General features: G+C 50.8%; 1 protein-coding gene across 3 annotated transcripts in view; it reads right to left on the reverse strand.

The window, feature by feature from the left end:
• The window catches only part of pex14 (peroxisomal biogenesis factor 14), an 84645-nt gene that overhangs the window by 9966 nt on the left and 59749 nt on the right, over positions 1 to 14930 (reverse strand). For all 3 annotated transcript variants that reach the window (XM_035382050.1, XM_035382049.1, XM_035382051.1), the window contains exons 6-7: positions 7994 to 8096; positions 586 to 683 (exon numbers count right to left, since the gene is read on the reverse strand). In XM_035382050.1, the coding sequence (XP_035237941.1) occupies positions 586 to 683; positions 7994 to 8096 (201 nt within the window). The remainder of the gene's footprint in view (positions 1 to 585; positions 684 to 7993; positions 8097 to 14930) is intronic.

Here is a 14930-nt window from a genome sequence, read left to right on the forward strand (position 1 = left end):
AGCTGATATTGCATCACTCGATGTTCGGTTGTGTCGTTTTTTAAAATTTTGATAATACACAGCCTGCCACAGAGACACACAACACACAGAAGGGCATATCGGTGTTTCCGTTAAGACTAGTCTTATCCGCCATTAAAGTCTACTTACTTCCCTGTCCTGGAGCCGATCATTTCATCACGTTTCACCCGTAACTTTATCAGTTAGCCTGCTCTCAGACGGACGGACAGACAGACTGATGGACAGATAAAAACAAATGGAGGTAATAACCTCTGATGCACCTACAGCAGAATGGCATATACAGAGGTCAAAATTCCAGGTTGTACTGTCTCACTGTAACTTCAGACCTCATGTAAACCCACAGAATTCACAAACAACTTCACACACCCACACAATAAAGCCCTAAACTTGTGATTTTGCGTTTTTAATGGCTCCTCCTTCTTCTCCCTGCCCATCACAGAATATAACCTGGAAGAGGAAATTTGGGAGGAGAAGCCTGATGCTATCAGAGCTATGGATGTGAAGAGGTATTTGGAGAGGCGGGGGGAGAGGGGGGAGTGGGCGGAGGGAGGACGGCGGGCACGTTACCCCAGAGGAGGCCAGTTCCTGGGACAGCTCCTGTATCCTCTGCTGCTGCTGCACCAGGAGCTCCTGCACCGAGGCCAGCGTCACCTGCAGCTGCGTCACTGCGGGGAGACAAACGGGCACACACATGCGCACGCGGCCGTCACTACAGCTGTCCTTCAGCATGATTCACGCAGCTTGGACCAATTTCTTTCACGCCATCCAACCGTTTCCACACAAACTAGGGTACGAATCTTTCAGTAATTCTGAAAGTCAGGTCCAAAAGGGAGTTTGGTTATCTACAAAGACTTATATGCACAGTACGCTGTCAATACAGAATGGATTCCCTTGTTGGTCAAAACAGCAAACTCAACCAAAACTCAAAAAAGTACAAAAGATCCATGGGCATGCAACAAAGGCCTGAAAGTTCAAATCTAATCCCATTAAGTGAATGTAGCTGAAGCCTTACTATAACTGTAGCCTGCAGACATGTTGTGTAAAGTCTCTTCTGTGTGGAAAATGGTGCTCAACAGGACCACGTCAATGTGGGATTTTTGGAGTTCAAGGATGATTTTGTTAGAACCTGGCAACCGTCAAAGGCCCACTGCAAAGGTATTAACCACCCTAGCACAATTCTCACATGCTAATGTTGCTTTCAGACATTCTACATTTGTGCTGCTTTCAAGCCAGCAAAAACAAGCAAGAAGTATATGGGATACTGAAAATGAAATAAAATTGGGAGCTACGTTGATTGCATAAGTACTCAGGCCCAGTGCTCAGGCACCTCTAAATTAAAGCAGGTGCATAAAAGATTCGTAACGAGCCATAAAATTAGATGATTGGCCTCAGCCTGCGTGGCATAAAAAGTGATTATCATGATTTCCGGATAAAACATCTGTTTTTAGGAGGACGGGCTAGCAACTGAACTTTAAGTGAAGAAACAAAAATGATGACCAAGGAGTTTTGTCAGTGAGTCGGGGATGGAGTTATCAAAAGGGGACAGGTTAAAAGAGGGGTGCAAATAAAATACATGTTTGGACATCCTGAGGAGCATCGTTTCCCTCAATAATCAAGGGGAAGGTGCATTGAGAACCTGCCTAGAAAAGCCCATCCCTCCAAACCCAGCGAAAAGAAAGCACCTTTGATTAAAAAAAAAAAAATGAAATGTATAAAATATAAACATAGCATTTTTAATCCCACAAAAAATGTGACAACTGTCAAAATGTCTGAATAATTCTGCAAGGCACAGCAGCTAATAAACAAGAACGCCCAAGAACGGTCCCAAATAGGAAATGAATTGTCAAAACATCAAATCATCACAAATAAAAATAGAAACGTAATGAGTGCAATAAACAAATGATCACAATAACATATTAAAAACATTAACTTCTGAAACAGAAAAAAAAAAGAGGCTACCAAAATTCACATTCCTTTGCAATAAAACCATGTACAATATCTCACAGCACACAGCAGTACAGCACAGGTGAATAAAGAGAAGGGTGTGAGGAATGATAAAAGTATTATCAGTAGCTCAGGGTGAACACTGTGGGCCCTGAATTTACATTTGTCCCCAAATTTATCTGGTTTTGGGCCCCTGGTGTTAAACTTTAACTTCATTTTTTTACTTTCATTTCTTATTACATTATATTACATTACAGGCATTTAGCAGACGCTCTTATCCAGAGCAACTTACACAACTTTTACATTGTATCCATTTATACAGCTGGATATATACTGAAGCAATGCAGGTTAAGTACCTTGCTCAAGGGTACAACGGCAGTGTCCTTACCCGGGAATCGAACCTGCGACCTTTTGGTTACAAGCCCAGTTCCTTACCCACTGTGCTACACTTATCCATTGAAGGAACCTAAAACAGGAGCTGGATTCGTGTAGGCCCCTATCGCTACATTACTGTATATACGCGCCAGTGTACACACGCTTGCACTACCAGGCACCTCCCACCAAAGCCGCCGAACAGTGAAAGAAAATCAATGTTCCGTAGCGGGGAAAAAAAGGAAATTAAACGTTAAACATTAAACAGGCACCAATACGTTTTTTTTAAAAGTCTGGCAAACGCTTCCACGTGTTCTTTAACCGAATGAAAGCACGACGGCTACTGCTGCTGCTGTTTTCCGTCCCCCTCTCTGGATATGTTTTTGTTAGTTTTCCTGTCCCATAATTCATTTCGGCGGCGGCGTAAAAACCCAGCTAACGGCGAGCTTCGCTACGCCGCGTCCACGCTTCGCTCAGAACGGCACGCCGCGCGCGCAGACCCCGAAGGTGGCAGAGGCGTGCTAACCACATCAGAGGCTAAAGGTGTGCTGCGGGGCTTAGTCCTAATTCCAGCTGCCTCTTCCCAAAGAGGCCCCAAATCCTTAAAACCGTTTTAGGACGCGACGACTCAAACGGCCCCCGTGTGGGCCCCGAAGGCTGCTTTACGTTTAAACGCAATTAGAACACAAGGTTTAAGACGAATAAATAAAGGCTAACGTCACAGTAAAAAAACAAAAACGAACGCGTGCGTTTTTTTCCTCTCCCATAACCCCTCAATTACGCTGAGCCTCTGACGCTCCGAGACGACAGGCTTCCCCCTGAGGAGCGGCAGACAGGCCAAAATACCCCCAAAAGCCAGTAATTAGAGCGATGGGTTTCCCGCGCAGCACGGCAGCCCGCTACAGACGCTACGCGCCTCATTCGCTTACGGCCCGTGTCAGGAGATCAGGAGCGGTAAGAAAGGAAAAGGCTCTGGATCGGTAGGCAGGATTAAAGCAGAGCGCTAAATTAGAGCTGGAAAGCGAGGGCTTGGAGGGTTTGAGCACCGGGAAACGGGGGAAACCCTTCCTTTCATCGCCGCTTCGAAGCGTGGCGTTAAATACGCCATACGTGTTTAAGAACGTCAAATTTGCTGGTTTCTGCCAAATAGAGTAGACAAAAGCCTGCATTCAATCGAAAAAATTTCGTCCTTAAATTTGATTTACACGTAAATGTGAGTGCAACACTTTTTTTTCGTCAAAAACTCAATTTGGTGAGTAAGTTTTAGCACTTGCTCAACTTTGGCAAACCGTGTGAAGAAAACTTATCATCATGGTGACAAGAAATAATTCAGCCACGTTTCCTTTCCCTTCCTTCCTTTTTACCAACCATAACAACTTAAAGTTCAACTGATTTGTAAAACTGTTTGAAAAATGCACAAAATAAGTAAATATTTACTATACTCTTTACACATAAACACGGGTGTGGTGTTCCTTTTATCTGGGTGAGGAATGTACTGACATTCTCTTTGAGCCACAAGAACTGATGAAATCGTTAATCTGGTGTCTGACTTTATATTAAATAACAGTCTGTGTGCTTCCATTAGCAGACTAACCACTGGTCTTACTTTACTAAAACATCCAACAAGAAAAGAAAGAAAGAAAGAAAAAAAACAAAACCCAAAACACCCTCTTTCATTTGGGGGGGGGGGGGTGGGAAGGGATTCAGACAAAATGTCCCTCCTAATCCCAATAAATATTGCTCTTCCAGCGCTGACTTTGAAGATTAAATTATTTCGAGATCAACCGAAGGTAGACGAGACGAGAGACAAATAAAAACAATAATAAGAGCGGCGGCTAACAGCGGCTCCCGGTGCTATAAAGGCAGCGTATCGTTTCAAATAACGCCGAGAACAGTCGGGTTTCTCCCCGCTTCCCTCCCCGCACCGCGTATTCCCAAACAATGCATTAAGTTTCCAAACTGATTATATTACAGAAAACCAATAAACATTTGTATAAATCATCCCGAGCAAAGTGTTAAATCAAGTCTAATTGGTTTAACATCAAGAGATATTGTAGCTCCCCGCCCCGCTCGGCTGTTAGAGTGGATGGCTCAGGGCTTTACAAACACGGCTCTCTTTGCAGGCGCGAGGTATTCTGCATTAAATACTTTTTTTATTTTATTTTATTTATTTATTTAATTTTTTCTCTTCTTCTGGCTTGTTCCTGGAAGGACTCGCCCGGGCTGTCGGAGAGGCTCGGTAACAGCTGGCGAAGGGGCAAGCGGGACTCACCCAGGCCGTTCTGGGACCGCTGCCCGGACTCCAGTCCCTCGCCCCCCCCCCCCCCCTCCCCGAGGGACCCATGATGCTTTGGGTCCATCATCATGCAGCCTCCTGAGAGGCACTCTTACAAATGCGCTCATCGCCCCTCCATTTTAAAACATTTTGACTGAAACATTTTTTTGGGGGGCATTAGTATGAAAAACCATGCTGTTACTCCAAGCTCTATCTCGCTATACATACACACACACACACACACACACACACATACACATACACATGTGTGTATCTGAGTTCCCAGACTGTATGTGGATGGCTGTATATTTCTGGACATATTTTTTCACTCATAATTAACTTATACATGTACAGTATTGCACTGCAGAAGCGATAAGTTCAGCTAAGCCAGCTAACCTAACCTGACATTAGCTCAGTATTTACCTAGCTAGCAAATGAGTATCGATAGCAAAAATAAATTTAATCACAGAAGAAGCGCTAATCCTTCTCTGAGTAATTTATTGATATGTTATCAACATCAATAAATACAACTACAAGACTAGGAAAAGTTAACCTCAACGATTACTCTCACGGACACTCGCGTGTTAGGTCAAAGCAGCTATACGCAGCAGCAGGTGCATATTTGATGTGAATGTGTGAGCACGCAACACAGAAAATGGGGGAGACAAACCACAGCCAAAAACACGACGCTGATGATGGAAACACCACGGAAAAACACTCCCAAACAGTGACACTTCGATATGCAGCGGAAAAACGCTCGAGAGGAATTACGTCTGCGAGCAGGGACAGCCAACTTTTGAACATGTTAGAGGGCACTCCAGAGGGCACTGCTGCCATAGAGAATACAAAGCAACACAAGGGTGGTCGTACAGGTAGTTATTTTTAAAAGGGCATCAAGGCCACAAATGCAGAGCATCTACAGCAATGGCCATCCATGCAGTTCATGCCCTGATACACTATGCCGCTCAGTATGAACGTCTTTGAAGAAGAAATATTCATTCATCAGACCCAGCATGACTTCAGCTGGAACGCTTAAGAACACGTGAATTGGACAGGGTTCTAAGTGGTCCTGTACAGCTGCTGCACAGAAGCAGGGGGAACACACTGTTCCCCGTAAATTATTCAGTAAATACCTCCATATAAGTGTACGCTACATATGTCCGGGCCTGTGTTCTGCCTTTAATGGCCAGCTGGTCGCCAATATGGTTCCCACCGAAAAACACACACGCAGAGAGAGAGAGAGAGAGAGAGAGAGAGAGACAGAGAGCGAGAGAGAGAGAGAGAGAGCGCGAGAGAGAGAGAGAGAGGGCCGAGCCGTCGAGCACACAATTCCATTACAGGCCCGCTCCGGCCCCGGCCGGGCTGAAGTGGTTCCAAGATCCATTCATTAGCCGCCCGTGTGAAGCTGTAGGAAAATCATAATGGGAGCCATGGCCCACTCAGAGCTGGAGGGGGGGCGGGGTGGCGGGGGGGGGGGGGGAGAGCTACGTGGTTTTATTCAAAGGGAAACATCACTTCAGTGCGTTCGGCGCTGTAGAAATACATGAACTTCAACAAAAGGGGCCGCTGAGAAATTGGCAGGAAGGCGGTTATTCGCTATTACTCACGTTACAACACCCCCCCCCCCCCCACTTACCCCCCCTACCCCCCCGCCCCCCCGCTCCCCTCTCTCTCTCCCAACTGTTAACTGAAACAGTCATTAACTACAATGGCAGCTTGGCTACTCCAGCCACAGTAAATTGGAACACCACCACAACTGAGGGGGGGGGGGTGGAGGGGAGGATGGGGGAGGCAGGGGGGGTTCATGGGGAGGTTGGCTTTATATGAGGCAACTGTTATGATCACAGAACCTGTTGTGGCCAGAATGAAAAGGCATTTTTATCAATAAATCTAATCTACGATGATGAAAAACAAATACAGAAATTATCCATGTTAGAAAAAGACAGAATAAGGTAAAATTCAATGACAAAATATTTTTGCATGCAAAAGTCAAAATGACAATAAAAGAGCTCATTAGTTACGCAGATTATTGCAGGCACACAAATGTCCCATGAAACTCATTTGCCCTCATTTTAAAGCAAATGTTCTTTTTGCTAAAACAGAAAATTCATTTACAAAATACTTAGCAGTCCTCATCAAACTTGGGAGACCAATAAAGTCTGCTTTATGTCACATCTCCAGTCAGTTTGACGATGAAGAAATGTGTGTTTAATATTTTGGCCGAAGACCTGCAGTATTTTTACTACGCGCTGAAGGGAGAAAGCTGTGAATGGATCGTTTCGTGTGGAGAGCCCGGTGACACGAAGGCTCCTCCACTAATAGAATCGCCCGTTTGATTTGTATATTTTACACCGCTGGGAAGCCTTAAAAAAAACTACGGCCGCTCTGTGATCCCCCCCCCAAAGAACTACAACTCCCAGAATTTCACTCCACCACTCATTACCAAGATTAAAGCAGCCATAACCATGAGCTATTACAGTGGTAAATGAAAAGAACAGAAGTTAATGCATCAGTTAAGGGGTGCAACGCTTTAACACACCCGCGCACGGGCCCAGCGCGGAGACAAATGGCTCAGCAACCTGTAATGCATCACGCACTAAATCGAACTACTTCCTGTTTACTGGGATCCACACCACCTGCACGTTTTCCTGATGATGTAATCACCGATCTGACATTTAAAAAAAAAAAAAAAAAAGGGATTCTGGAATGTTACGTCATTTATAACCCGCGAAAAATCACACCTGAGATTTTCGTTAAAATACGTTGAAATACCCATACTTTTTTTGATTGTTATATTTGTAGTTAATTTTTTATTTTTTTTAAAGACGACGCCGTCGCACCCTGGCGCCGAACGCTACGCTAATCAGACTAAAGTTTCCTTCGCGACCGCCTGACGGCGAGGACGTTTAATTACTCCCACGCCTGACGGGCAGGCGGAGATCCCTCACCTGTCCGACGCGGGAGACGCGCCTGTCACACGGGACACTTAATCACCGCCGCGCGCCGACGCCGGCCCGCGCACCGCACTTCTGCGCCGAAAATTAAAATGAACTTTCTCGCCACGGAGATGAAGGGGGGGGGGGGGGGGAGGTGGGTGGGTGTGTGTGGGGGTGTGGGGGGGGGGGACAAAAAAAAAACAGAAACGTTGTCATTTTCCTTCCCCTCATTAATATTCGGAGGTTAAGAGCTTTTCAGCCAAACGTAATTAATTGAGGGTGAGCCGACAGTAAACAAGCAATTTCAAATTAAGGCGAAATGACGGGCGCGTCGTTTGTAAAAACGCGAGCGGATTTTGGCGACAGATAAAATGAAGGAAAATGTTAAGGAGGGAGGGGGGGGGGGGGGGGGGGGGGGGGGGGAAGCGATGAAGATATTAATCTTCACCTGTCTGTGTCAGAGCGCCGCTCATCTCGGCCATGTGGCCCTCCATCCGCTGCAGCTTCCTGGCGTCCTCCCGGCTGCCCACGATGAGGGGCAGGATGTATTTCTGCAATTAAAAAACATGACACCCTATTAGAATTCTCCTCAGGAAAGAAGGGGGGGTGAAGAGAGAGGGAGAGAGAGAGAGAGAGAGAGAGAGAGAGAGAGAGAGAGAGAGAGGAGAAAAGGAGAGGAAAGCCGGCATGTTTAACACGTCCGTTGACGGAGATACAAAGCGCCGGTCCTGAGGCCTGTGACAGCGAGGGGGGGGGGGCCCAGTCACCTGCTTTGCACCTGAAACCAGAGCCGCCACCCCTCCCCCCCACCTCGATCCCCTCCACCCCCCCTCCTCGACTGCCCGACTCCCCATCCCCGGCGCACACAACACACTCTTCTCCAAGACACACCGGCGCAATCAGACCCCATGCAGGTGTGCCGCTACGCTCAGCTAAACGCTTAGCGCGCGGAGGAGAGACGAGCTAAAGCTGTGGGATCAGCGTTACGCGGAGGAGGAGCCCGATGTGGGAGCGGGACGTTACACAGAGCGTGGGTCTACAGTGCTCCCATTACAGGGCCACTTGCTTCTGAAAACTGATGTTTGCTCACTGTAAAAAATAATTATTTAGAGGCACATGTACTAATAATTAGGATGCTTTAGTGTGCTCCCAAATTTTTCAACTTAGTAGCACGAAATGTTAGCGTCAAACCCAGGAGAAGTATTCAGGCTAGTATTCTCGACAGCTTTCCCATTTCACGGGATTATCCGCAAATTAGCTTCCACGTAAAATTGGAAGCAGCATATGCAGTTGCCCACTGTCAAGTCCCTTAATGCCACCGATACAACAAAGGCAAGCATTAAGTGGAAACAAGTCACAGTTTCCATTGATGAAAAACAAGAAACACTAGACAAGGGGGCATTGCACAGCACTGTTAAAGGACACAGTGAACATAAGTCAGCCGTGTGTCATACAGAAATGCAAACACAATAAAAAAAAACAGCACCCCACAGATGGCGAAGATAAGGAGTGGTTCACTAAGAAGGAAATCTACTGTTCAAAAAGATGACAAAGAAAAACCTGTATGAATGTGTCCAATCAATGAGGATTTCAATTCACTTCACCTTCAAAGTTAGACATAATTATTTGAAGTTCCAAACCACCTCCGTTCATACATACACGCATTTTTTTTGTATAGCTTTCATAAATGTTATTGTCTACACGCATAATCTTACAGACTGAATAAAATGCAACTGTCACAAGTATATGTGTGAAAAATATATCTCAGACACATACGTCTTTACACCACCCTAACAACCCTTCATTGAGTCCACATCATTATAAGGCCGTGACTCTGGGCCTCTGTGCTCTGGTTCTCAAGTGCCCTGGTGCAGTGCTGGTACAGCCCTGGTACAGCCCTGGTACAGCCCTGGTACAGTGCTGGTACAGCCCTGGTGCAGTGCTGGTACAGCCCTGGTAAACTGGCATAAATTTTAGACCAGCGAGAGCCGGGCCTCCCTCTGCCCTGGGTCCCCGGGACAGCAGCAACCAGACCGTAGAGGAGGGGGTATACCCGAAACCACAGGTCCCATTCACACCACGCCCATTAGGGCGAGAAAAAAGAAATAGCAAAGTTACATTTCAGGTTCCCAGCATGCATCACTTTCAAAGGCTGTCAATGGGGATCCATCAAAAAAAAAATGAGTGTGTGTGTGTGTGTGTGTGTGTGTGTGTGTGTGTGTGTGTGTGTGTGTGTGTGTGTGTGTGAGTGTGTGTGTGGAGGGGGGGTTGGGGGTCAATAACAAATTATTTTGTCACATTTAGCAGTCAATGGACACGGCTTAACTTTAAAAACTGTGATCACGCACATCACACAAAAAACGCCCTGTGAAAGCCAGCGGGGTCGCCGTCAACCAATCAGCTGCCAACGGTAACCCGGGCGACTGCGTCGCGCCATTTCACCTCTCTGTGGACGCCTGGAACCGATCGCCGCTGAGAGAGAGCCAGCGCACGCGCCCAAACACACGCCGCTCACAACACAGTGACAAAGAGAGAGAGAGAGAGGGACAGAGGGACAGAGAGAGAGAGAGAGAGAGAGAAAGAGAGAGAGAGGGAGAGAGAGAGAGAGAGAGAGAGAGAGAGAGGGGGGGACAGAGAGAAAGAGAGAGAGAGAGAGAGGGACAGAGAGAGAGAGAGAGAGAGAGAGAGAGGGAGAGAGAGAGAGAGAGGGACAGAGAGAGAGAGGGACAGAGAGAGAGAGGGACAGAGAGAGAGAGAGAGGGGGACAGAGAGAGAGGGAGAGAGAGAGAAGGGGATGCTGGGAAGCAGCCAAGCTGCAGTCCCAAGGCAGATTTTCTCTTTTCTCTTTTCTTTTTCAAACGAACGAATGAAAGCAGGCGGCTGCGAGTGCGGCTGCCTGAGACGACCCGGAAAGGGAGCCGCACTCACACAGCCCGGGTCCCTGTGAGGGGAACCCCGAAAACAGAACGGCTCCGTGTCACCAGAGGGCCGGGAAAGGGAGGAGTATCCACAAAGCTGGGCTCGGCGGAGCCAGAGAGGGGCTTTCACAGACCGAGACGGCGGCCCCGTCCAGGAGGGAATCTTGGGACCGCTCCACGCAACCCATGCAGTTCCATCCCTATAAATGTGCGGGGCTGTCATCATTATTTATTCATCTGGCCAAAGCCAAAAGGCAGCTTCCAGAGAGAGGAAAGAGGAATCAAAGGTCGTCATTATTACTCATCACCCATATTTCCAGCTCCTTTCTACTTTAATGTCTCACTGGGGAAATATTACACAAAAAGTGACCAGTTTTTTTCCCCCTACTTAGGTGGATACATTGTGGGTTTGAAGGGACTTTTATACTTTCCTTAACTCTTAAAGTCATACATCAGCGTACGGTTTCCGCCCTCCACTCCAGGAGAATTTTTCCGGGGGAAACTAAAACACAGTGTGCAGTCCGGGCCTGGAATGGTATGAGAGGAGAGGAGGAGAGAGGAGAGGAGAGGAGGAGAGAGGAGAGGAGAGGAGAGGAGAGGAGAGGAGAGGAGGAGAAGAGAGGAGAGGAGAGGAGATGAGAGGAGAGGAGACAGGAGAGGAGAGGAGGGGAGAGGAGAGGAGAGGAGGAGAGGAGAGGAGAGGAGAGGAGGAGAGGAGAGGAGGAGGGGAGGGGAGGGGAGGGGAGGGGAGAGGAGAGGAGAGGAGGGGAGGGGAGGAGAGGAGAGGAGAGGAGAGGAGAGGAGAGGAGAGGAGAGGAGAGCAGAGGAGAGCAGAGGAGAGGAGAGGAGAGGAGAGGAGAGGAGGGGAGAAGAGAGGAGAGGAGAGGAGAGGAGAGCAAGGTCAGGCTATCGCTTACGCTCCGTAGCACAGACAAAAGAAACAGAAAAGGACAGAATATGAAATGTGGAAACTGTGCGCCACAACGCGCATCGGCCATCAATAATGCACTGGAAACAATCACGCTGACCGGGTGGGGGGGTGTAATCTGATTGGTTTCTCTGTTTAATACCGCAGTCAGAGCAGTCCGCATGCCCATTCGCTCGTTTATTTTAGCTTCGTTGATAATGCCGATTGGTTGAGAAAAGGGTGAGGTCATGGGGTTTTGGGGGGGGAGGGGGGTGTTCGTACGAGCAAGAGATTCTGCAGCTGGGATCGGACACTGCCTGGGTGGTGCAACAGCAACTTAGGATCGCTCTCGTTCCAAAACCAACCAAATCAAACGCTTGCTCTGCCCCATTGTGAGCATTTCCGCCAATAACAGGCTACCTCTTCAAAAGACACCAAACAATTAAGTGCTCCAAGAATAATGATGCAGTTATCTTTGCGGAAAATGACTGACTAAAAGTAACGGAAGACCGACCATAACCTTATAAATTTACACAACGAAACAAGAACAGAAATTATTTTGGACAATTTTGTGCCTTATCTTTTTCTGTACCATCAGATTAACCACATGTACATTGGCATAATATTTCAAAAAGTGAACATGTTTTATCATAACTGCAATTTTTTTCCCCATGCACCCTTCTCTTTATGACATAAAAAGTCTATGGTTACACGATGCTTTGTTTTACCCATTAAGTGTTTTTTTTTGCCCAGGTGCACTCTGGGACGGACAGCGATTCTCTCACTTCACTGAGCGCCGTTAGACTTAATAGACGACGCGTAGGCCAGGAAATGAGCAGAGGGGCACGGCATCGGGTTCAAATTCATTAAGCCCGTGCCCCCCCCCCCGGCCTGGCCCCAACTGCTCTATTAGAGCGTGTCACCTACGGAGGACAATTACTTGTCAGACCAAAGCCATGCTAGAGAAGCAGCTCCATAGTAACGGAGTAAACAAGCGGGCGGGGAGCCAATGGAAGCGCTTGGTTTCACAGGATGAGCTCAGTAGCTGGAATGGGGGGGGGTGTGAGGTTTTTTGGGGTGGGGGGGGTGCAGTCTGACAGAAGCAGCGTGTTCCGTCTCGCACTGCGAGGCAGCACAGGTGGGCAGCAGAACGCCTGCACAGATGCCCACAGGGCGGAGACGGGCGAGCCGCCAGGGGCAGCAGAACGCCCGCGCAGGTGCCCACAGGGCGGAGACGGGCGAGCCGCCAGGGGCAGCAGAACGCCCGCACAGGTGCCCACAGGGCGGAGACGGGCAAGCAGCCAGGGGCAGCAGAACGCCCGCACAGGTGCCCACAGGGCGGAGACGGGCGAGCCGCCAGGGGCAGCAGAACGCCCGCACAGGTGCCCACAGGGCGGAGACGGGCGAGCGGCCAGGGGCAGCAGAACGCCCGCACAGGTGCCCACAGGGCGGAGACGGGCGAGCGGCCAGGGGCAGCAGAACGCCCGCAGAGGTGCCCACAGGGCGGAGACGGGCGAGCCGCCAGGGGCAGCAGAACGCCCGCACAGGTGCCCACAGGGCGGAGACGGGCGAGCGGCCAGGGGCAGCAGAACGCCCGCAGAGGTGCCCACAGGGCGGAGACGGGCGAGCGGCCAGGGGCAGCAGAACGCCCGCAGAGGTGCCCACAGGGCGGAGACGGGAGAGCAGCCAGGGGCAGCAGAACGCCCGCACAGGTGCCCACAGGGCGGAGACGGGCGAGCGGCCAGGGGCAGCAGAACGCCCGCAGAGGTGCCCACAGGGCGGAGACGGGCGAGCGGCCAGGGGCAGCAGAACGCCCGCAGAGGTGCCCACAGGGCGGAGACGGGCGAGCCGCCAGGGGCAGCAGAACGCCCGCACAGGTGCCCACAGGGCGGAGACGGGCGAGCCGCCAGGGGCAGCAGAACGCCCGCACAGGTGCCCACAGGGCGGAGACGGGCGCGCAGCCAGGGGCAGCAGAACGCCCGCACAGGTGCCCACAGGGCGGAGACGGGCGAGCCGCCAGGGGCAGCAGAACGCCCGCACAGGTGCCCACAGGGCGGAGACGGGCGAGCCGCCAGGGGCAGCAGAACGCCCGCACAGGTGCCCACAGGGCGGAGACGGGCGAGCCGCCAGGGGCAGCAGAACGCCCGCACAGGTGCCCACAGGGCGGAGACGGGCGAGCCGCCAGGGGCAGCAGAACGCCCGCACAGGTGCCCACAGGGCGGAGACGGGCGAGCCACCAGGGGCAGCAGAACGCCCGCACAGGTGCCCACAGGGCGGAGACGGGCGAGCAGCCAGGGGCAGCAGAACGCCCGCACAGGTGCCCACAGGGCGGAGACGGGCGAGCCGCCAGGGGCAGCAGAACGCCCGCACAGGTGCCCACAGGGCGGAGACGGGCGAGTCGCCAGGGGCAGCAGGGAAGGAGCCCATCCCGCAGCTTAACCCGGCTAAATTCGTACGGCCGATTCCCGGGAGGGACACTGCGGTTAAAAACTCCTTAATCCGGTACCAGGGTACCCTTTTCCCCCGAATCAGCTGTTCCTCCCCGTTTAAGCCAATCGGGCTGGATACCGAAAGCGTATTGGCTGCTCCCGGTTTGACAGGCAGCCGCTCAGCCCAATCGGCCGCTTCGTTCAGGAGTGTTTGGTTTTGTTGAGGCCGGCCATTTCCTTTGGCTGCCATTTCACGCTGTCGGCGTTTCATTTGGTGGACCAGCCCCCCCCCCTGGTTTAAGCGGCCCGAGCTTCGGCCCTCGCCGTGCCAACCGGTGCCAACCGGTGCCAGGTGCCCGTGCCAGCTTTTCAGAAGAGCGCCCGGGTAGATGACGCCACCAGAAGCAATAAACACCCAAAAAGTTGAGAAAGATTAAACGAGTGTCGACAGGGGCGGTGATTAATAAGAGCGGCGCTGTGAGCGGTGTTTACAAGCAGCTCCATGGCGTAAATGAGCGGACGCGGGGGGGGGGCGGGCGGGGGGACGAGTGGCGGGACAGGAGCGGGGGGGCGGGCGGGGGGGGTTAGCGGGAGACGGGCGGGGGACGGGCGGGAGGGGGGGGGGGGCGGGAGACAGGCAGGCATATGGCGCTTGTGGGCGCTACGCTTCTGGGACATGACAGCAGCGCGAGCCGCCCTGCCGGGGAACCCCACCTCACCTGCAACGGCCCACAGGCACTCCGGAGAGAGGGAGCAACGGGGGGGGCAGAGAGAGAGGGAAGCAGGAGAGAGAGGATCGTAAGAGACGAGCAGACAGGGAGAAAGTAAAAGAGAAGACATGGAGAGAAAGATTAAAAAGGAAAGACTGGAGAAAAAGAGAGAGCTGGAATGAATAAAGTAGAAAAGGAGGAGAAAGGAAAAGAAAGAGATGGGCGTGAAAGAACGGCTGGGAGGGTACGAGATCACGAGGCGAGGAAGACGAGGCAGGAACCGAGAGGAAGCACTGAGCGCTCAGAGCGTGGGACACACGGCCGGGTGCACTGCTCTAACCCTGCTGTTGTTTGTTTAGCTCAGGGGAAGTGGTTGTTTTCCCTCATGAAAACAAGCACCTGAACCATTTCACACCTTTTT

Source organism: Anguilla anguilla, chromosome 11, assembly GCF_013347855.1.
Source record: "Anguilla anguilla isolate fAngAng1 chromosome 11, fAngAng1.pri, whole genome shotgun sequence".
Lineage (NCBI taxonomy): Eukaryota > Metazoa > Chordata > Actinopteri > Anguilliformes > Anguillidae > Anguilla > Anguilla anguilla.